General features: G+C 34.6%; 1 protein-coding gene across 2 annotated transcripts in view; it reads right to left on the bottom strand.

Moving 5' to 3' along the window:
- GMDS (GDP-mannose 4,6-dehydratase) overlaps positions 1–25163 on the bottom strand; it is a 605111-nt gene that overhangs the window by 443533 nt on the left and 136415 nt on the right. For both annotated transcript variants that reach the window (XM_002922834.4, XM_034660419.1), the window contains exons 3-4: positions 21165–21252; positions 19466–19575 (exon numbers count right to left, since the gene is read on the bottom strand). In XM_002922834.4, coding sequence (XP_002922880.1) covers positions 19466–19575; positions 21165–21252 — 198 coding nt within the window. The remainder of the gene's footprint in view (positions 1–19465; positions 19576–21164; positions 21253–25163) is intronic.

Raw genomic sequence — 25163 nt, 5'->3', positions numbered from 1 at the left:
TAAAAAGTCCATATATTTAAAGATCAAAGAATAAAGTTTCTTGTCTTTTTTTAAAAAACTAGTTACTAAAGAAAGATACATAATGTGTATGTGTACTGATACACAATGTGGATCTAAGTTTCATCTTAATGCTATCATGCTGTGCAAAAATACAAAGAAAATAATGCTATTTGAAAGGAAAAGAAAAAAATAAACCACACAAGTTCGTTAGTTCCAGGTCATAAATGGACAAAAGAATCACAAGAATATTCAGAAATCCAAAAGACACTGTTCACAGATCACTGGATTTTTAGAATCTGAAAATTTTGTTATATTTTATATGTATCATTATAGATAAGTATACACATAAACCCCCCATGGAATAATGCCTGGTCTACTGTGTTTGTGAGAGAGCAAAACAGATGGTTCTAGTCAAAGCACTTTAACAACCCCCAGCTTTCCCACCTATCTATGAAGGGGTGGCAGTGTGGGGGATGGCTAAGAGAAGGATGAATGTTGCCGGGACGAGAAAGAGGGTGGCAGTTTAAATCAAAAATAGACAGGTAGAGCAGTGAGGGGTAAAACTGAATGTAAATTATGTTTGGCTTTAAATATAAGAGTTTAAATGTTTTATTAGTAATAAATCCACCTTTTCCCCCTTAAACTGCTGTCACAACATGTATTAGTGGCCCCTGACAAATGCTTGAAATCTTTGCCATCATTATTACACAGGAAAGGCTTTGAAAGAATTCCAAGCAATCCATCCATGTCATACTTTGACAAAGCAAGTGAGAGGCAATGGGTAGAGAAGATTTAGCTCTGAATAAAGAGTGAGAAAGCCTTAACTCTAGTCCCAGTTCTGCCCCACATAAGCTAGCTCTGTTTGACCTAGGGCAACCTAAGGCAAGGAGCTTCATTTCTCTGAGATTCCGTTGTCTAACTTGTAAAATGAAGGCATTAGACTAGGATTCCAGTTAGAAGGCGGCAGTCAGCAGTCTAGATGCTGAGGATAGTGATAACAAAAGAAATGTCAAATAAATAAACTGTTGCCATTAAGTATCACCTATAATCAATTTTCAAGTGTATTTCTAAATTTTGTACCATAGCTAAAACACACACAAACACAAAAAAAATTTCAATAAGCTACCAAAAGAATGAGAAAACACAGTATAAAGCTGATAAAATAGTTCCTTATATCAGCAAAAACAAAAAAGCTAGGATATTAAGAAAATTACAAATAAGTTATTTTTGTAATTGTTCTTCAAATAACGGAAATTTAGTCACAAAGAAAGTAATCCGCTTGAAAATTTTTAAGCTTTTATTGTAAGTAGCAAAAAGACAAAGACCAATCTAAGAATTTGTATGTAATTTATAACTTCATTTAGAAACAAATTCTTAAATCCTAATGGTAATTGCATAAAAGAAAGGTGGGGGGAAAAATCTAATTTTTACGTGATTACTTGAGTTATACTTAACAGCAATCACTGCACAAAACTTTTAAGATTTCCACAAGTCATATAAGGAAACTAATAAAAAGCTCAGAGTAAGTATTTTAGGAATGCCCTAATTGGGGTTAATATAAGATCGATAAAAGCTTGGAAAACCAACCTAAAAACAAGTTTGCCACCTTAAAAGCATAAAATGCCCCTAAATGGAAAAGAAATATAGATGATTAAAAATAACTGAATCTATGCTACTTATTAATGTTGGAATCTTTCACTTGGGAATACAGTATTTAAATACAATGATAGCTAAGAGGAAAAGACCTGCTTTTATTAGTATGTAGTATTTTTCTCTGTATTTTATAAGCCCTAGAAATAAATATCACTTCCTTATTCAAATAAAAATTAATAAAAAATGAACACCTTGGAAATTAAAACTTTTATATTTTTTCTGCCAGACAATGAATTTGGACCGTGCTACTAAAATTATGTTATCTTTTAAAGATACATTTTTTAAACTTTCACTTTTTGTTTTCTAAATTCATTGTCCATATTTAACCACTACATTTTGCATTATAAACTCCCATTTATCATACATTTAGTAGAGTCCCCAATACTGATAAGCGGCAAGCTCTATTATCATAAAAACCAAACATACTTTAAACTTAACTATTCCAACCAAAATCTCTCCCCCACCCCCCCAAAAGCAACAATTCATCATATAGAAATTTATGGAAAGTTGTACTTTAATGAAATTTACTTATAATATTTAGAAGCTTAGCTTCCATAACCTGCATATTCAATACATTCAGGGCATGAAAATAGGTTGGTTGGTTTGTCCCTGATGAACAAATCTGGGGCACAGCAGATTCTACTGCAATTGTCTAGAAATTTCAGGAAATAAAGCATAACTACTAAAGCAAAATAGAGAAACAAATTAACGATGGCACCTAAATTTATTTATATACCTCAGAGTTAATTTATGGAAATGCACATTACATGTAAGAAAAATTAGCATGTGTTATTCAGAAAACCAACTTATTTTATTCACTCAAATTTCTATTTCACAGAAAATATTCACATACTAATTTTCTCAAGATAGCATACACACATACACACTGGTAAAAGTGTGATCAACGACTTACACAGCATTCAACTTTGGTCTGTACTTTCCAACAAAACGGACTAATAATGCTTTTTCCTTCCCAGAGTTTCCATTATTCTGTATTAAATTTTTAAAAAGGTATAAGCCCATTTTAAGTGATGTCAAATATTTCTTGACAAAACCATTATATACTAAAATCTGTCAACTGATTTATCCCCAAATTTACAGTTTTTAAAAGAGATTGTTTGAACTTTTCATCCTTAATTTTTATTAATGTTTATATTTACATTAACAAGATATAAAATTTATATCAATAAGTATAATACCACTGCAAAAATAAATCATATAATCATAAAATTTTAGGGCTGAAAGACATCTTGGAGAGCACATAACCTAACTCTTTCCTACTTCCCAAAGTCTCACACCCCTTTTACAGATGAGGAATACTGAGGCCGGGAAATTACATGTCTTGTTCACATTTTGCTTTTACAAGACTAAAACATTCTGGCAAATCTAAGTCCTCTTACTTCTCTTCATAAAGAAAAAATATCCTGTACCAGTATTTAGAATGTTTTACATTTCAATATATTGATCACATATATGGTCAATGAGGCTTAAATCAGAGAATAATTATATAATTAAAATGACTGTCAATATACTGAAATCCTAGCTCATGTGTCAACCATGTAATTATCTTCCAGATTTACTATAAATATCTCAGATAATTTGCAGATGTTAGTCACATTTAACTATGGGTTTTCTTAATGTCTTCAATACTCCAACAAACAATATTTTCATCATTGTAGTGATGTTTCATTAAGATATCTGTATATGAAAGAAACTATTTTATTTAATTTAATGAAGCTCTATACATAAAGGTCTGAAGTTACAACACAATTTAAATAAACTACGAGACTATTCAATAAGAGATATGATAAGTGGCAACAAACCTATGTCTTTACCTAATACAGATGGAAGATTGCAAATATAAACTAAATGACAGCAACAAATCTACATAACTGAGAAATCAAGATACCACATATAGCATCAGGTCACAGAGCTATTAAAAAAAATACTCAAATATATGATTAGAACACTAACAAATGTCATGTGCTAACATCTGGAATGAAGATTACTACAGTAGAAAAAATGAAATGCCCCTAAAAAGTAAAGGCAAGCATTACATCTCTGAACTCGTTTTACACAAAGAAATGTAAATCTTATCCAGAAAATTGATTTCACTAAAAGTTTTCAATGAATGTAAGGAAATGAATAAGATGAGTCACTCTTTGTAAGCTACTACTTTATTATAAAAGAAGATAAAATTAAATTGCAATGTTTCTATTAAATATTTCATGAGCATATGAACTGACATTGGGATTTCTTTTTTCAAAAAAATAAGTGTTCAATGTCAAAAAAATTCACTAACAAGTTTTTACTAAAAATACAAAGTGTAATTTATGCTACATTATAAAGAATGAATTTTTACTGGTTTTCAATTTAAAATCTCCGACCAGATAACTGTGTAACCAGAATATTTATATTGTCAGTTAAAATACATCTTTTCCCATATGACACATCTATAAATTCTTCCAGAATTAGCATGGCAGAAAACATACAAAACAAGAAAAAGGAAAATCAATGAAGCTTGTCAAAAGAGAAAACTCAAAAAATGACAAGTTAATATTTTACACTATGGAGACTTTTGTAACTGTGTTTTATGGATTAGTCTCTGGATCTTATGTTATACCACCAAGACTCATCATCATAAAAGATGTCCAACTTGATAAGTAGAATCCTCAAGAAGAAACTGAGAGAGAAAGAAACGGGGACAGAGAGAACACTAGAGATATAAAAGAATCTCCCACAAAATGACAGAGCATATCACATCAATGTGAAATCATCCCTCAAAGAATACAAACTATGGGCAATACATTTATGAATTTAAGTGTTCAATCCAAAAATAAAGATGCAATCTATAAAAAAAAGAAAAAGGATTTTTTAAAAGGATAAATTTGGGGCCAAAACTGGACTTTTGGGCATTTATACTAATTTTCCACTGATTATTAATACTTCATAAAAAAACAATGGTTGCATCAAAAAATATGTTTCAGGATTATAGTTTCATATATCAATTTAAATAATTTTTTGAATATTTATATACTTCAAAATATTTTATCAAATTTTTTTAAAAAGCACAATTTGGACATAATAAGAATGAAAAACTAAGAACCGTAAACAAATAATTTGACTGTATAATTCTAAATAATATAGTGTACTCTTTTTTTTATCAACTTAAATCTTACTTAATATATTACAGTTAACACAATTAAGAAAAAGAAATCCTCAAGACAAGTATTCCGTAAGCTGTTGTTATATTACTTGCAAGTATCTAAGATTTTATAGGATTTAGTCATTTTACAAACACATTGAGCCATCACAAATTATAATTGGTTATAAGATGCCATAAATTTTGAAAGACCTCTATAATTCATATAAAGTCTATTTTTCTAATTTAAAAAGAATATCAAAAATTGCTTATAAAGTACATCCTTTCTAAAATCCATTTAAAAGGTTATAAGCAAATTTTTTAAATTTTAATCATTCAACATTTATTTATATAAAATATTTATAACATTTTATCAAGAAAAACTGATGTGCCAATGCTAATATTTTAAAAAATTGATACATTGGTTTAAAAAAAGTTTTAAAACAATGTTCTTCTGTTAGATTTGCCTACTTTAGACATGATTCTTTGAAACCAAGCAGTTGAAGGAAGTGGTGTTGCAATACCGCCCTTTTTATGAAAACTGCAGCAGTGAAAAGGTCACATAAAAAATCTGCATGATACTATCCCATTAAGAAAAAGCAAACAATCTAAATCTAATACTGCCAAAAAGGGACAAAAAGTATGAAAGAAAAAGTATGCTGTCACCTGCAAAACATATTATATTCTGGTTAAAAGTTGTTTCCAAACAGCAGATGTCAGTCTAAAACAAATTATATTTATATCTAAATCTAAAACAAATATATTTGATATTTTGATAACGATTTATAAAGAAATTGACATATAATTGTGATTAATTTGAACATCCTTGATTTTGGTTTTAAGAACTGTATGATGGGAAAGTTCATCTTATGAAATTCCACTTAATTAATTAAATTGAAAGCCCACAAAATTATTAAAAAATTACCTTTAGAATCAAATTCAAATTTTGATTAATACAAAATTTTTAGTTCTTGTATTTATACAGCCCACAACTAAAAAAATAATCAGAGTAACACAGACCTATCTGTGTATACAAACAGAAGTTAACAAAACAGATTTTTTTTTTTTAAAAAAAGAGAATATATATACGGGGGTATCTTCTTTTTCTACTGATACGACAGAATATAACCATTTAATCATTAATAAGTAACAAGCAGCAGCCGGAATATGTTTTATGCTTCATTAAAACAACATTGAGGCCCATTACAGTGCACAGCAAATGGGGCTGGAAACCACCGCACACCCTGGCAAACCACATTCCCTTCTAACCTCGTTTGCTTGAAGCAGCTAGAGAGTGAATGGCAATATACTCTCAAGTAAGCCTTTATTAAGTATGAGAAATAAATTATATTAAGTGTTATTTTTTGAACCCAGAAATGAGGGGAAGGGTTGTTAAGATATCAAATTTACTAAAAAAATAATTATGTGAGAAATAAGTTGCTGTCACAAGAGAGACTTGCCAGACACTGCATTTGAGCAAGTTGTTATACACACCTTTGGAATCAATTTTGTGACACACAGATTAGTCTGTGGTACTAAATCGCATGAGAGTAGATCAGAAAAAAACTAAAGGTACGGAAATGTTTTCTTGAACAACATTACCATTACATTAAAGGTATTAAGGAGCCCTTATTATGTTTATAACTAGTAAGTTACTGACATGATTCGATAGTTCAGGACATGTTACAAATTGCTTTTTTATAACTTGCCTCCATATCTCAGGTTTCTAATAAATACGATTTTACTTCATTAGATCCTCATGTCTGTGATTTTACCAAATTCAATTCTACAACTTGAAAATTACCTTGGAAATTTGTGGGAAGCCACAGACAGGTCCTCAGAAACAGACACATATTAAATATTAATTATAATGATGACTGTCATCTTTTATAGCGATTATGTCATTATTTAGGAATGCTAATTAAGACATAAAATGACTTCTTAACTGCAAACGCATTCTGAAGAAATATATATTTGCACTTGTGTGTTTAATAGCAAATCCAGCGTGGGGACCAGACCATAACAGACTGCAGTTCTATTTTCTAAAATGCTGACATTTGAGCAAATGTTCCCATGGAATGTTTGTCTGATTCGTGGACTGACATTTCCTCTTTGTAACTTGCTTAACTAAGAAGGAGACATGCAGGCCAAACTCTACAGTACCCTCAGGCAGCAGGCCATTACTTGCCGCTGCAACTTGTGTACGGTTTCTCTTTTACTTCCCTCTTTCCCTACCGCCCCTTAGACCTTAGCTGTCTCTTTATTTTGACATGCATATTATCTTAGCTGATTTCTATCATCTTACAGGAGTGGATGACATACCTTAAAAGATTAAGCCTTCCCACCTGGGATTTGTCCAGAAATTCAGTGTATTATAGCTTCTCATAGCCTTCTTCATTCTCCTATATTCTTGTTATCAATAGTGGCTTTCTTTCTTATTTTATGTTTAACTACAGGACACAGGCAGCTACGTTGATAGAAGTCAGTTTATACTGTCATTCATCTTTCATTATAAGAACAAGGTTGACTTCTGCTGTCTGTAACACTTTGCTGCCATCTATGTGTAGAAAAGAGCACAACACTCTTCCATGCACCAGAAACCTCCCTTTTCCAAAAGAATCATGGCTCTAATCTAGACAGATGACAAGTGAAGCTTCAGGAATAATTTGCCTCCCCACAAAAATGCCAAAGCTTACCAGGAATTTCTATAAACAACTTTCTTACACTGAAAGAGTAGTGAGGATGCATTATCTAAAATAAACCAAAGCCAACAGTTTTTTCATTATTGCTGTTAATAAATTTTAGCTAATATGGCAACTTCTACAGAGTTATGTTTGGAAAAGAAACAGTGACAAGAAAAGGTGAAGTTTTAAGTCACTTAAATAATTACAATAAAATGAATTAATTTTTGCAAAAGTGTAATCTAAACAATATTGACAAACAATAGAATGAAAAAAGATCATTTAGCCGAAATAATTTCATATTTAATACAAAGCAAATGTAAAGTGACCAGATAAAAAAGTATTTATCCACATTATTTAAACTACCAATAACTCAAATACTGTGATCTAATAATTAACTACTCTCTGCCAAACACTCAAATATTCTTTTCTAGAGAAGACAGAAAAATACATTGGAACCCCGAAGAGCCTCTCCACCTCCCCCTCAGTAGTGCCTATGTTGGTTCTGAATTGTCCTGACAAATGTCAGTTCAAAAAACACAAACAAAATCACTCCAGTGTGAGCCATATGGGAAACATAAACAAAACAAACAAACAAAACTCTCCTCTTCTAAACCATTTAACAATCCACACAGTTAAGGTAAAAATGGATATTTCCAATCAGGACTAATGATATGTGTTAATAGTCCTAAAGAATGTTCCTTAAATGTTTGTCAACACTGTTGATTTCTAAAAGACATTTTACTGTTAAAAAAAAAAAAACTGGTACAAATATGTAAGCATATGGGGATGGGAGTAGAAAGGAGACGCAGGAAAATGTTTTACCCTGATTTACCAAACAGAATGAAAAGCTGACCCTCACTGCCTCGCCTCTGCCAGTCTGCCATTTACAATAACTGCATAACTGCTATCAACACAATTATCTGTCACCTGGAGAACACTTCATTTTAATCATCAACACATTTCATTTTAATCATCAACACTAGAATCATAGAGAAGTTGAGCTCATCGTTTAAAATTCAACATTTTTAAAGGAATTTTTGGTCTAAGTTACTCTATTACAAACTTAACAGAGTTTAGAAAGCCAAACCAAGCCTTTGTGCATATTTACCTGCAAACAAAGCAAATTTAAACTTATCATGATTTTTATTAATATTAATAAACAATGTACATATTATGTGAATGTTACTAAAGAGAGTAACATAATGAAGCCTACTAATCTTTCACACTAGACATTTTTTTTTAAATGGAGATCTAAATTATGGCTATGTTCTTACAATTTATTTCTCTTTGGCACTGGTAAGGTATTCAATACTTAAGTAGAAATTAACAAAACAGATTTTATGCATTAAACTTTTTGAAATAGAAAACATTTCATTTTATTTTACTATACTAATTTTAAGGACCTAACTTTAACAAAGAGAAATTTATAAACTCCACTTGTATTAAAAGAATACAGTAGGAATCATATTTGATACCAAGCCATATGAGGTGTTTAAAAGAGCAGTTAAGTTTAAATTCTTAAATTTACACACAAGTGTTTTGTGGGGGTTTTTTTCTTTTTTTTGGAGGGGGGACTACAGATACATCTAACTGTAATACTAAACAGAGCACAATCTTTGTCTACATCTTAATTTATACACACTACATATTCTAATCTAATTGGGAATCCAAAAAGTTTTCATCATTAAAAATCCAAACAAAATGTTTCACTCATAGAACCTACACTGTTTACTATTTTTATAATAGTGTTTATAAATACATCTAGAAATTGATATGAAGATTTAGCTATTTGCATTAATTTTAGCTTAATTGCAAAGCTAAAATAATACTTAAGATTTTATTTAATAATAAGTGGATTAAGAGTGCAAAACCCAACAAACATACCTTTGTGTGGTCCACTAATTATAAGCAAAATTCCAAACGTTATTAGCTGTTATCAAAATTACAATACCACCTAGATCTAATAAAACAGAACAATCTGTTTGAACAGGGAGAGGAGAACTTTCATAGAGTGTTCTCTCTCATATAAATTCTTAATGGACTATAAAGGACTTTTTAAGTGGTTTTAGATTTGAATTCAATTGCTCAAATCCGTAACAGGCTTCCAAAAAGAATTTGAGCCAGATGACACACAGGGACCCACAAACATTATAAAGTCCTGCTCTACCCTCATGAATGTAAGATAAAAAATGCTAAACTTCTTTCTAAGAACCAATAGGAACTGATGAGCCATATTTACATTAGTGGAGTTAATGCACTGTAAGGATAAACATTAAATTATAAAACGAAAAGCTTTTGTACTACAATTTCCTTGTAACAAAGTTGTTACCAAATTTATTAAAAATCATGGGGACTGTGCCCACACAGGTGATGAACCACAGAATCAATCAGAAAGACATGGAGGCTTACAGAACAAAAACGAGCAAAACCACAACTTCACTTGACTGTAGAGGTTTCTATCACCCAAGCTATCCATCTACAGAGAGTAAAAGCATCCACTAGTTGCTCCATTCATCTTGCTCACTTCACTCATTAAGGGAGCTAATTTTTCCAGAAACAGAAACACTGTAGTATGCATGGATATTAGATCTAATTGTAAACACACCTTATTAATACTCAGATTCTCGATGTTGCACTCACTGCTCTTTACCAAGTAAAACCTTCTGCCCATAAGCTACCTCCATAATTTCAATATTAATAACTTGTTAACAACCAGGGTGATTTTATGCTGCTCTGAGCACATAAAAGAATTATATATAAAAAAAGAATTATATATGAAAATATAAGAACTAATTTAAGCTTCATAAAATATATAAGCTTATATCAATTTATTTATCTGCTAATAAAAGAAATTCTCTTCAGTGACCAAACAAGGAGTTATAATTTGTGTTTACTAATATATGGACAAAAATACATCTGCAGTATTAAAAAGGAAATATTTACTTTTAAATCTTAGAAAATAGGTTAATTGATAATATAATAGTCAAATAACTGATTTGGCAATTTATTTTTTTAAAAAGTACCCAAATAGGAACAAATTATTCATTTTGGTTATCAAGCTATTGATTCTTCTGATTCTATAAGTAGCAAATATTAGCAGCTTCCTATAGCTTTCAGGGAAACTTACTTACACGCGAGCACAGTATAGGCACTCAATAAAAAAATTTTCATTGAACTATAATAGCCAAAAAGATCGTAATTATTTCTGATGACTTAGTGCTGTAGATTTCTATTTTCCTTCTATGCTAATTTTATTTTAATATTACTTACGTGCTAACATTTCACCTCGCATTGCTGTATTTAGGGATCTTCTTCGCTATGCAAACACTACTCATATGGTAATAATTACAACCAGTTTCCTCCACCAAGGAAAAAACAATGCTTTTAACTCAAACCTATTGCATCAAAACTTTGTTCCACTGTAATAAATGGTGGGAATAAGAAGAGAGGTGAAACTTCAAACATCAGAACCTTATGTTCTCTTCCCCTGATATTTTAGTGACACCTTCCCTACCTCAGTCTTCTTAGATTAGCTGTATGACAAGAAAACCAAGTGGCGTCAGTCCTGGGTTCCAGCCTAGACAGTCAGCTCTGCCGCTCATCAAACGGAAGCCCCAAGCCACATTTTGTAAAATAAGGGCTTGAGCTGGCTCATTGCCAAGATCTCTTCCACCTCAAAATACTATGGCCCATTTCATAAAAATCAAAGGGCCCAAAACATCACTTTCCCCTTTATAATATGGCATAACAAGTTAACATTTCAGTGGCAGGAACTACAGGCATTTGAGTGAGGAAAACAGCCTTACATACAATTTCAAACAGCTGATGTGGCAAAGGGCAGGCCTCTACCACAGGCGGATGAAACAATGAATGATATGTAGATTTCCTGTGTTACTTTAGTGGACTCGTTTCTCTGATTAATTTGCCTCATGTTAGCCTAAATTATGATGGCGAGCACACTGGGAATGGAGGTAGGGGAGCAGAGTAGCCAATTTGCATTTCCTGGCCCCCCTCCCTTGTTCCTACATTTATTTGGTAGCCTTCCCACTCAGGATGGACTGTGCCACCATTCCCAGAAGTTACTATTGTAAACAGCATGGTCAGGAAGGCCTTGCTGAGAAGCTGGCATTTGAGTAAGGTTGAGAGTAGTTAAGGGAATGAGCAGGTGGGTATCTAGGAAAGAGTATCACAATCAAAAGCAAGCTCAAAGGCCCATAGAAAGAAGCATGTCATAAGGATCCATAACCTAAGGTAGGTGCTCATTTTATAGATGAGTAAATGGAGGCTTAAAAATGCCGAGCACTCTGCCAAAGTCACATACCTAACACGTACCATGGCCATGGTCTAAAGCCAGGGAAAACACGAAAGCCCAAGGTCTAGGGTAGGCCTGGATCTAAAGTTTTAGAATATGTCCTGGGAATTCTGTCTGCACCCCTGATTTGAGAACTCTTGCCTATAACACAGTGTCTCATGAAAACTTCCTCCCTTCTGCCCCATGACAGTCACCTACTTTCATAAGCCAAAATGGCATAAAACAAAGAAACAATTACCATGAATTTATATGAAATTTCTGAGCATTCCCAGACCCCAAAAATAACTTCTCTTAGGCTTTCCTGATACCTTAGGACACATTCTGCTTAACAGATGCACAAAAGTAGAGATACAGCATAGATGCTCACTATCTCTTTTCAAAGCTATGTTGCCTTGATGCTGAGATGCTGAATGCAGCTCCTGGGGAAGAAGCATGATAGCATGATGCGGCCACTCCTGCTGTTGGGGTGCACGCTCCTTCACTGAAAAACAAGCACTGAACACTATTTGTGCTGTCCACCTATCTTTATAAAAGTGAAAACTTTCTTCAGATTTCTTTTGATTAGTGATAACAGGTACTAATACAGGTCTTTCATAAAAAAGAGTGGTATAATGGGACCTTCCAAAAAGTGGGGGTTGGGGGTGGGGATACTTGTTCTAATACTAACAGGAGTTTGCATCTGTGAGCCTCCTGCATCGTGCTGGTGCTGGCATTGGACCTGATAAAAGGCAGCACCAGAAGAGGCGCTGAATAGCTTAGTCCACACAGTTTGATCTAATGAAATCTAACACACAATTGTGGGAGACATGGAGCTCAACCCTCACCCACATTTAAGGATGTTCTCACAGTTCCCCTCCTAATAGCAATAGTTATGCCCCCTGCCTATTCCTCATTTTCCTGCTGTACTCACACCTCCCTCTCAGCCTCCCTAAGATCCTCGCCCCCCCCACCCAAAAAAAGGAGTGAATGATCAAGGATACAGAAGAACAGTGCTCTCTGCTCTTTGTTCTGGGTTTTTAATAGGTCACCCCTTACCCTTGCTACGACTACACAGCAAAGGGCCACATTGTTGCAATTTTATTTTGTTCTATAACTGGGTTAGTCACGCAGTAACCAGATGTTCAACCTAGGCACCTGCCCTTTCCTACCATAATGCAATTCTCCAATGCATTTAATCACCTGTACCCCTCCCCTCAATGAGAGAAGCCACAAAAGGTTTAGGCTTCCTGGAGATAAATATGGGGGTCAGCTCTCCAGCTATAAATTTCAATTCCCAGGACCAGCTAGGAAAAAGCCACTAGAGATGACAGTCTTTACTTCAGGTAATTAAATTGTTCAGTCCCCTTCCCAGGGGCCATTTGTCTAATTTCCATGCCTTTTATTTAATTCCCAGCTTCATTCCCTGGCCTGGTTTTTCTCTCATCTCTCCCTGATTCTAACTTGGTACCTGGCCGTTACACTAGCCACTTGGTTCACAATCAACTCTGCTTCTTGCCTAGCTTCCTGGGCTGGAAGTCCCACAATAAGGACAATTTAGATTCAGCCCTTTTATGCTTCCATGTCCACAGTCTGCTGACTGGTCCCACACAACCAGACAAGGAAATCCCACTCCCACTCCTGCTCCCACTCACTCAGCCATGCCCCAGTTTACCTTCTGAGCATGCAGGCCTCCCAGCTGTCAAGAAACAAAATTAAACAAATAGCTTACAGAGAATTGAAAAGGAAAATAATAAAGGTCATTAAAGGGTTAGAAAATTAATGAAAAGTATGGCGTTATTCAACTTAAGATAAAATTAAAGATAAAATTAAAGATAAAGAATTTTCTTGAATAAGAAAATTAAAGACTTACTAATTGCCTTCAACAGTGAAAATCCTTCTCAAAACCGAAAAGAGAAAACAACTTTCTATCTCTATTGACGTCACAAGGAAAAAAAATAAGCTTAAGAAGAAACATAGGTATGTGGGGAAAGAAAAACTTAAGGTAGGCTATTTACAATTACAATTATAATCACTTTCTTGAATGGTCTTTAAAATAAATTATAGAATACAAACATCTGAGTTCCAATCTTGGATTGGCCAGCAATTAGATGTGTGACTTTGAGAAGATAATTTCATTTATAAAATGAAAATCACATGAAGTCATTTATGAAGTTTCTTTTAGCTGTAACATTCTATGACTGCATGATTTTCATTTCTTTGGAAAAAAAAATAAAGGCAATTCCAACATAACACTGTGAGACAAAAGGGAGTAATTCCAGACTAGATTTACTGTAGAAAGATTTCATCTAACACTATGGTTTCAAGAATGACATGAGATTACTGAAGAAGCTTGAGGAATGGTGGAAAAATCCAAAATCATGACAGTAATGAACAATGAACAGATAAGAAATAGAAGACAGAAAGTACTGAAAAACTATTATTTACACATTTAAAAAAAAAAACAATAAAGCAGGCTCTTGAAACATTTTCCCCATCAAAATGGGCAGGACTAAATATTGGATAATTTGTTCCTACTTGGATGATGTCATCATGCTAGGTTTAACTGCTTTTAATAACTAGTACATTTCCGTCATCCCTCACTTTCTCCCACATAAGATCAAATCAGCCTCTCAATGACCCACACTTCATGAGTCATAATTTTTCTGTTTATGATTCAGAAAAATGTCTTCAGTCAGTATTTCCCAGACTGGTGTGGGTTTACTCCAAGAACCAATTTCATCTTCATTGGTTTCCTACAGGAAACCAGACTAACTTCCTATTATTTTATTTTCCTTACTTTTAGCATACCATAGCCCACAGCAAATTAACTGGAAGTGAGAGTGATAGAAGACTTTATCCTGCACAAAGAGAAGCCAACATAAACAATGCCCAGTCTAGAAGTCACAGATTCAAAATTAAATATAAAATGTGCTAATATTAGAACCTTCTTTCAAAAAAGCTCCAAACCAAATAATAAAAATGTATTTTAATTAACCTTACTGCAAATATTCCACTGTCAGAAAGAACTTTTGTTTAAGAACTATTGTCTAAAAATACAATAAATCCTACAAAGCTGATTAACACTGAGAAATCAGTTATAATAATATATGTATATATGTACGTATACTCGTATGTATTTTCCATCCTAACCCCCTAACAAGCTGCTAGGAGAACAGGCAGATAACTGAAGCCCAATACACAGAGCCTTGAAGTGGTGGGGGAACAGAGCAACAACCCCCAGCAACATGGCAGTCTGTCATCCCCAGCTGCCATCACTCTAGCCCCTGCCCCACAACCACTCTTTCTATGATTAAGAATCAATCTGGATCTAAATCACAGCAGAAATAGTGACATGGAATGTAGATTTTTAAAGAACATTATATCAGTGGTTTGTACTCACACTATTCCTCTAAAATACTACTATTTCTCATGGACTACACAGAAAAAGATTTGTGAATGTGAAGAATTTTGGTATAAACATGTATTAGATTCTCCTTAGACTCTTTCCATTCTCATCACTCCTGATAACAGGTATAGTTTAAGGCTTTAAAAGTTCACAAGGTCACTAACTGGCCAGGAGCAGGATAATTTGATAACAAATTCAGAAGTTGATACCTTAAAAAAAAGGCTTAAGAACAAGAAACAACAATTGCTGGAGAGGATGTGGAGAAAGGGGATCCCTCCTACATTGTTGGTGGGAATGCAAGTTGGTACAGCTGCTCTGGAAAACAGTGTGGAGGTCCCTTAAAAAGTTAAAAATTGAGCTACCCTATGACCCAGCCATTGCACTACTGGGTATTTACCCCAAAGATACAGACGTAATGAAGAGAAGGGCCATATGCACCCCTATGTTCATAGCAGCTTTGTCCACAATAGCTAAATCGTGGAAGGAGCCAAGATGCTCTTCAACAGATGACTGGATTAAGAAGTTGTGGTCCATATATACAATGGAATATTACTCAGCTATCAGAAAGAACGATTTCTCAACATTTGCTGCAACATGGACGGCACTGGAGGAGATAATGTTAAGTGAAATAAGTCAAGCAGAGAAAGACAATTATCATATGATTTCTCTCATCTATGGAACGTAAGAACTAGGAAGATCGGTAGGGGAAGAAAGGGATAAAGAAAGGGGGGGTAATCAGAAGGGGGAATGAAGCATGAGAGACTATGGACTCTGAGAAACAAACTGAGGGCTTCAGAGGGGAGGGGGAATGGGGGAATGGGACAGGCTGGTGATGGGTAGTAAGGAGGGCACGTATTGCATGGTGCACTGGGTGTTACACGCAACTAATGAATCATCAAACTTTACATCAGAAACCAGGGATGTACTGTATGGTGACTAACATAATATAATAAAAAAAAAATTTTAAAAGGCCTAAGAAGAATGCATTTAAGGCACATATTAAATATGGATAAACCAAGGAACTTGAAATATTAGAGCAATGGTTCTCAAAGTGAAATTCCCAGACCAGAGTCAGCATTACCTGAACACATCCTAAAAATGGAAGTTCTCATCCCACTCTAGACCTAATGAATCAGAAATTCTGGGGAAGGGCCCTGTAACCTGCAGCTGATGCTAAAGTAACCCTTATCTATCATATTCTCTTTCTTCCTTCTAACACCAGGAAATTTCTAGAAAAGAATCCACTCAATTTGTATTTCCCTCATAACCCCTCAACTTCTAAACCCTCTGCTCCTGGCTAACTTCTCTATCATATGCTAAAATGCTCTTTTTAGAAGTATCTAGCACTGCTGATATTCCCTCCTGCTTGAAATGGCCTGATTATCTACTTCTGTGACACAATTCCACTCTCCTGCTTGTCCATCTCCTACTTTCCTGTCATCAGTGACTACTCTTACTCCTCCCACTCTAAATGCACTCACGTCCCCTGGGTGCAAGCTTCAGTTCTCTACTCCTCTTTCTCTATTTGCCTCCTTGCTATCTCAAGAGTTCCCTGAGCTGACTTTACATCTCTGTACCCCAAATCTCTCCTAAGCCTTCCAACATATTTTAAACTACCTTATGACCTGCTTCACCTGAATGCACTTCAAGTACGACGAGTAGAACATATCCAAGAGGGAATTTTTCATTTAACCAGCCTGACTCCAACTAGTCCCTCCCTGAATGTCTGCTTTTACTATTGGTACCATTAGTTGCCTGGTCCCCTGGGCACTGCATTGCTTTCCCTCTTCCCTGACTCCCATATCTTATCAGCAGAGAAGTCAGCCCTACCAGGCATCCCATGTCATCCACCCCATTCCTACCATCTTCAAACAGCTCCCTATATGTCTTCTGAGCTCTACCACTAGACTTACCTGTAAAACTCATCTCTAAATCTGTTTTCCCCATATTCAAAAATATGCAAAGGATGTCCAAAGGTAGCCCAACTTCCTACACAGCCTTACATCACATTTCTCTTCAACAGTTTTTTTGCTCAGCTAATCTAGAATGCTTATCATGTTACAGACATACTCCAAGTTTTCTCACTTCTGACTCTGGGCCTTACATCACTACCTCCATTTCAACTACCAGTTCCCCCTATGTCCGCAAATTTCTTCCATAAACCTCCTCCCTGTACCATCATAATCCCCTCAGACTGAAGTTCTCTCTCACCCCTCTCTAAAGACTCAAATATATTAGCATCAGCCTCTGTCACTTGCCACAAATCACAAATCTACACCAGTTTAGAACCTCCAAAACAGAAGTGAGTTTTATACATCTTTGTGTCCTCCATTCCACCACACATGCAAATATTTGTTGAAGGGCTAAATGATCTTACAAGTCAAAATTCAGATTCAATTAAGCACCATTTCTGCCAATTAACTGGCCTTCGGGAGAAGCAGGCAAAACACAATAAAAACAGACAAACTTCACATACATAGAAACTTAGAATGAAATGACTAAATTTCCTAACCTTTATATACTTACAGTGCAACCACTCTAGAATGATACCCACACAGTAACAGGCTCACTTCAAGTAAGAAAAGTACAACAGACTTTTTGAACTACAAAAACTTTTTGGAAAAAGGAGAAGACTGGTTCATTTAACACTAAAATGGCAGGGGGAGACCTTCTATAAATAAATCTTCATAAAATTTCCTACATCTTCCCACCATGCCAGTTTATAGCTCCAGGGTGATAAACTATCTATAATCACAAAGGAAAGTTCTTAATCTAAAGGAAATTGAATAACAGAGCATTCATACGGAAACATTCAAATTTTGCCTGGAAGATATTCTCATGTTGGTCTAGAAGGCCAAGAAGTAACTAGATAAATTATAAAATGGAAGATGGACTGATTGCTCCAGTTAGGGATAAATAGTCTTCACACCTGGAGTAATAAAGACAGTGACTACTTCTCTAAGGAAAAGAGAGGTGGTAATCTCTCCTGGCACTGTATACATAAGATACCCTTTAAAAATGAGAAAAGACATTAAGAATCATTTAGAAAAACAGCTCTGCTCTAACTGAAAGACCCTGATAACTTTCACGGCCCAAAGGTTAACACTGGATACTGAACAGAATCATCAGAGATTAAGAAAGGGGAAAAATTTTTTCCCGAGACAGCACAGATAAGAAGTATCTTTATTGATAGGCAAATATCCTTTAAGGATAACATTTTAGAGAAAAATGTAAATTATGAGGATTTATACACTATTTTTAAATTTAATATTACAAGACTGGGTTAACCACTATGTTTCTCTCCCTATATTCCACAGCTGGTTTCATTTTATTTAGTTTATAGTTTCTCCCTTAAACTAGCAGAGATATAAAACAGGCATATAGATTCCATTCTTTCTAAAGTTGGGGATATGGAGGAATACAAATCACCTTAAGTATTTCTGAAATAACACTGCTGAATTCGTTCATTAAAAAAAAACTGATAAATTCTCTGGACTCTTTTTGGCAGGATGGCGGGGGGCTCTTTTAAATCAGAGCTATTTGTTCTTATTTCTCAGCTCCACTATTCTGATTGAATAAGTGTCTAACAGAACTCATATCATTCCTGGTTCAGATTTCACTCACTCAAGTGAACACCAGGATATAGCAACAAAAATGGAAATTTGAATTAAGCAGATTGCTAGAGCCCTAGGGATGGGCTTCTCAGGTTTACTACAATTTTTTCCAGAAAGAAAAACTAAAGAGAGGTTGGTAGACTACCAGAGAATCTGAATTAAGGGAAAGAAATCAACATTAGCTGTATCACACTGAGAAGACAAGAAGCTAAAAAGAGTTTTTCTTCCCATGATTTTTACTACTTACAATAAAAAGTTAATTCAGTTAATTTTAACATACTATTGAACTCAAAAAATATTATTTTCTCAGCCAATAATATAACCACTACCAAAAATTAATATTAAAATATAAGTTTTATTGCGCTACATTTTCCAACATTTTAACAAAACACTTCATATTCACAATGTGATTTGAAATGGCAGAAAACGGACTACAAGATCAACCCAAAATAAATGAATACTGCTATTTTAATGTTAGCAGTAAGATTTTATATTGCTCAGTAACAGAGAATCCACTTTTAAAAAGTATTAGTATTTCTATCAGATTGATTAATTAAACTTGAAGACTAGGAGTAGTGCCTACATTAAGAAACCACAACAACAACAAAAGAAACAGAAAAAAGTAAACTATAGAACAACTCAGGAACACAGCCAGAGAGCGTAAAAATGGCTTACTTTAACGTGGCTCTGGGCTCCAAGGTTGTAGATCTCTGTAGGCTTTACTTCATTAATGATCTTCACAAGGCAAGTACTGTCAGTAAGATCACCGTAGTGCAATTTCATGTCTTTAGAATTCAAAAGCATACCATTAGATAGAAAAAAACATAAGCCCATTCTTTAAAAAAATATTTTAAAAAAATCAAAATTGAAAAGTATATTCTGAAAGTCTGAAAACCACACTGGTTTCAGAATAGCAGAGTATAACTGTCATCCTTAAAGAACCTAAATGGTAGAAAGATACTCACATTTGTTGCCTATGTCTGGTTACAGATACTACAAAGAGGGTATATAAAAACTCAAATGAAGTTTTTTTTAAAATCTTATCAAGACAGATGTTATATAATGAATGTATCTTATGGTTCCCAAGTAGTTTGTAAGATGTGTTACATAGGAGTGAGATTCAAAGAAAATCTCACAAAAATGAATATATTGTCTGAAGAACTCTGTAATACACTGGTAATAGTGAGTCAAATACTTTTAACTAGCGATTTTTAAGTACTTCATAAACATCAATCCTTAAGCCATCCACAAAATGCCTGATGTAGAGACATAATTGATTAGGACAACTAACTTATTCTAACCCTAAATCTCAGCATATCCTTACACTGACTTCACTGAATTTGACACATGCAGATGGGCGATTTGCTAGCTTGATATTTTTGTTATTTTCACGTAGTATTGATCTATGTCTAGATCCCATGGCACTACCATTCTGCACTTTGCACAAAAATGACAGTAATTTTCAAGGAGGATATACTGAATAATCTGAATATTAAGGTAAAAAGCATTTAGTGGAGACAACTAACTAGGTTATCTTCCTGATGATGTCACTACCTGTACAAGTAAATCCAAACCTACAAATATTTGGTGCTCTGAAATGAATACAAAATGATTTATGCTTAACATGCTGATTGAATCATCCCTGCTAGCTGGAAAAACTGGACAAGCAAAGCAGGCTGACCTTGGGAGTTAAAAACCCAGTGTCCCGGTCCTAGCTCTGTCTTTTACATGGTATGTGACCTCGATAAAGTTACCACCTCTCTCTGACTCTATTTCCTCATCTGTAAAATGGTTTCACTCAGAAACTTAGGAGCTGCTATAAAGAGCAAATGAGAAAACACTGTAACTGCGCTATGTAGACTATCGGGCCACATTCAGGCAACTTTATTAACAAAAATAACATGCAACTGCAAACAGTGGTCTGCAAAGCAATTAAATATAGTTTTGATTGCCACCTGTTTTTGGACGTGTCTTCACAAATTATTTTAAAAATTAAATAAATGTACGAAGATCGCTTAGCTTGATTACATTAGACCAAACATAAAAAGCAAAGGAGTGTTCTGTGAATATGGACCTGATCTTACTTGAGGGGATAAGGACACCTGGAGAAGGGTGATCAAAGGCATGTCTACTCTTGGTTTCTTGAGCAGCATCACCTGACCAATATCCTGTAACAACCAAACCAAGATGACACTGTGGCCCAGGGGCAGCAAGCAATGGAAGGGTTTTCAAAGCATGCAGATAGCATTCAATGCAGGCAATTCATGGGTAAATAATTGCAACTTGATGGGCTTTGAGAAAAATGACACTTGAAAATAACTTATCATAATATAGGAAGCTATAGAAAGAAATTTTAGAAAAGAAAATGACTTACTTCCTTCAATATGAGCCTGGGGGTTCTTATACAGATGTTCAATTCGACCTGTATTGAAAGAACTGGATCGCCGCACAATTCCATGGACCTGCGTTTTTTTATAATGTGGAAAGATAAGAAGTTATAAATGTGCAATGAGGATTAATAAACAACTCAGAGGTTCTTTTGTTAATGCTTATCTTGTGAAAAAATAACTATAACTTAAGCCTATAACTTATGAACATTATCTTTAAATTATTAAAAATAGTTCCACTGCTTACTTTCCCCCAACCACTGCCCACCAGCCACCAGTATTGCACCTCCATCTCTCTGTGGTATTTTCACTGCCAATCTCAACAAAAGTAATTAGATAATTATGTGACTTCACAGCAAATCCTTAGTTACAGATACTCAAATGTCTCCTTTTCCAAACACACACACACACACTTAGAGCCCTGCTGCTGACAAAATATCTCTTCAGTTTGAAACCGAAGACAGACCATGTGAGGCTATATCGGTAAAACTGCCTTGCAGCTTCTGTAACACAAAGCATGAGCCCAAGACGCTCTGATGCCACCACATCCTTCCAAGGTCCTCAGAGCTTTGCATCATGCACCTATTACATATATATAAATATACCTGTATCCACAAATATAAACAGACAGCAGCTGCTATTATCCAGCTTATTACATGTATATAAATATACCTGTGTCCAGAAGTACAAACAGATAGCAGCTGCTATTATCCAGTTTTGTGGAAAAGAAATAGCATAGATTAGGGACAAGACTTATATTCTACTAGATTTAAGACACGAAGAAAACTCAAATGAAGAAAGGATTTTTTATTTTTTTAGTTTTTATCTTTAACTTAACCATGATTAGTGTGAGGGGGAAGAAAGTCCTTGGAACAAGAATGCATACCTGTCTGATACCAAAGAAAAGACTATTTGTGTCTGATACATAAGAGAAATTGTTCAAGACCTGGTCTCACTTCCTTCTTATGTCAAGATTGCTCCCTTTGTGTTGCCAATGCTAATACAAGCTTATGTCACCAGCCGCCCAAGTTCCAGTTCTACTGGTGGCAGTTTTAATCCTTCACTTATTTTAGAAGTGTTCCTTCCAATGTTGGGCAGTTTCATTTGCAGCTGAATACACTTCTATATTTTAACTCAATCGTTTTCTGTCTGTTTCAAACCGAAATTAATCCTTGGCATGACTCAAATATTCCAAATGCTGGGGGGGGGAGGTGTGGAATTATAAGCACATAAGACTTTCTTTCAAATAGAAAGACATGTCATCGTCATTTTATGTGGCATACATGAGAAATTAACTTCTGCAAAGGCTACAACACACCCACAATTAATAATTCTGTTGGTTAGCTGCTTTAGCCAAAGAGAAAAGCACTCATCCACACTATTTTCCAAAGGAACTAAGCCCAAGAAAATGTGATAAAAATGAAAATATTTTTAAGAAGGGAACATCACAAACTTCATTGACTAAAATTTTAGGAGGCAAACTGTAAAATCTAGGAAACGTTAAATTGAGATTTGGGTACACATTTCCTAATTTAGAAGTGGAAAAAATAACACATCAAGCTTAGAATTTATTCTACTTCATGGCCTCCAATTTTTTATGTTGTTACTTAATTGTAAAGTTGAACTGCTCTACAAACAATAATTTTGTTTAACACACAATTTTAACAAACAATTTTTTGTTTAATAAAAACCAAGTTCACATATATACTTATATATAGCAAAATTGGTGTTTGCCACCAAGTTATTTCTGAAATACAGCTTTCTCAGATGTAAGCAGAGCTTTAGTTCACTGGATATAAAGGAATCTCTATGTTCTAAAAACAGATCATTTAATTTTGATAATGAAAATAAGAATAATAATAATATGATTTAGTCTATCTTTTCTCTTAATTGCTGGATTCTGGGTAAGTCACATATTCCAACATCCTGAAACAAAGAGAAACTCCATATACATACACCTTGCATATAAACATAAAAGGCCCTGATAAAAATATTAAATGATATTGATGGGTTCAATATAAAATCAGACAACTACACAAAGTCACAGCAAATAAATAACATAGGACTTTTTGTTACACTTATACCAAAAGCATTAAGCACTAGGGTTTTTTTAATACGAAAAAATGTGTTTTAATTTCCCCTCACTCCCAACTTTTGGTATGTGTATACAGGGAAAGAAAGACCTGCCAAATGCTTAATCCATGACAGCAAGTATTATTCTAAGAACTAATGAAAGCTGAGTCTGTCTGCTTCAGAGACAGGTGAAATACAAACTTTAAGACAAGCCAAAATGTGTGCAAACTGGATAATCTAGTTAAGAATTTGAGATTAGCAGCTTTCTCTTTACAGAAGGGATGTATGTAAGGTTATTGTTTGTTTTTATAAGGATTTGGGGGGGGAAAAGAGAAGAGGAGTTAGGAAACCAAAGCGAAAAGATAAATGAGCTGAATATGACTCCATATAAACTTAATCAAAATCACTATTATGTTGTAGCAGTTCAAAAACAAAATATAATTCTGAAAAACTGACGTCTTAAACAGAAAGGAGTATATTGACAAAGAAATTTCATGTCCCATTTAACTAAGTGATGAAAAGGAAAATTTCAAGTTCTCTCAATGTCAGAACAAAGTTAGTTTGACTTCAAAACCTAGAGTCAGATTAGGCAATATGACAGAGAAATGCTTGCTCATTTGTTTATTTATTACAATCATGAAAACAGAAAATTGTTACTACTGGAATTCATATCTTTCAGTATCTGCTTGTTTGTTATTTCAAGAAAGCAGAAAACTATTACCACTAGATTTCAAATTCTTCAATGTCTAGATTTCTCTTGGAGGCAAGGATAACTGCCCGATGTTTAATGCCACTTGCCTTTTGAAAAGCACAGATTATATTATAGGTAACATCTATAGCTAACATGTGCATGGCAATGACCATATGCCAGACACTGCTCCTCACAGGCATTAGATCACTTGTCCTCACAACACCCTTCCTTGTATTACTTCCCTTCTACAGGTGAGAACGCTGCCTGAGATCACACAGCCAATGGAAGTGGTCAAGTTGAAGTGTAAACAAGGTCCCTCCTACCAACACTCAGTATGTTTTCAAAATGAAATCTATAAAAACTTTGCCTTTTTCACCAAGGCTTGTAGGATATTCAACAACCCAGAAAAAATATTTTACAGATTCTCAGAGATCATGAGTGGATGCATAGGAACTCCATGTTCTAACAAATAATCTCCCAGAGATAACAACTGGACAATCCTTATACGTCATTTCCTTTCTGTTCTCCTCATACTCCCTGGTCATAATTCCTCTCTTAGAAGGAAAACCCACAATTTACCTATTCTTTACTCTAAATTCTGATATGTTGTGTTGTATTTGTTGCCATATTATTTAATATAAATTTTTCATTTATTCCCAGACATATTTTTGCTTTTAAAAGATATAATTTGTCCTTTGCTTTTCTGGTTTCTCTGTGTTTTGGGTACAAAAGTATATGTTGTTGTCTTATCTGCTAAAGTGATGCAGGAAAGCACTTGGAACTTTCACAAGAAACTTCACTTCTATCAATGTTCCTTTTCCACTCGTGCCCAGAAGGAACATGCACAGGGCTAAGATCCTGGGAAATGTAACAGGCCTGCCTTTCACTAGGACTAATTAATAAACTGAACTAAGGAGCCTTCTATAAAATCTGTATGGGCTTGTCACCATCAAGTACTGTATCACCTTGTCACTCTTATATCAACTAAAGCCCCACAAATCCCACAGAGCTTCTCTGGACTGTTTTCCATGCACTGTCTCACCTAATCTTCAAGACAACCTTAGGAAACAGGTGCATTTATCAACCCCCCCTTACCTGAGAAACTAACTCTGAAAGGCCCAGTGACTTGCCCAAGGCCACAGGGCTAGCCGGTGGCAAAGGAGGATTAGAACATAGGCTGTCCAGCACCTGAGCCTAAGGGCCTCCTTGCCACAGTGAGCTA

The sequence above is a fragment of the Ailuropoda melanoleuca genome, chromosome 5, assembly GCF_002007445.2.
Source record: "Ailuropoda melanoleuca isolate Jingjing chromosome 5, ASM200744v2, whole genome shotgun sequence".
Lineage (NCBI taxonomy): Eukaryota > Metazoa > Chordata > Mammalia > Carnivora > Ursidae > Ailuropoda > Ailuropoda melanoleuca.
This window is presented reverse-complemented; position numbering and strand designations above follow the sequence as displayed.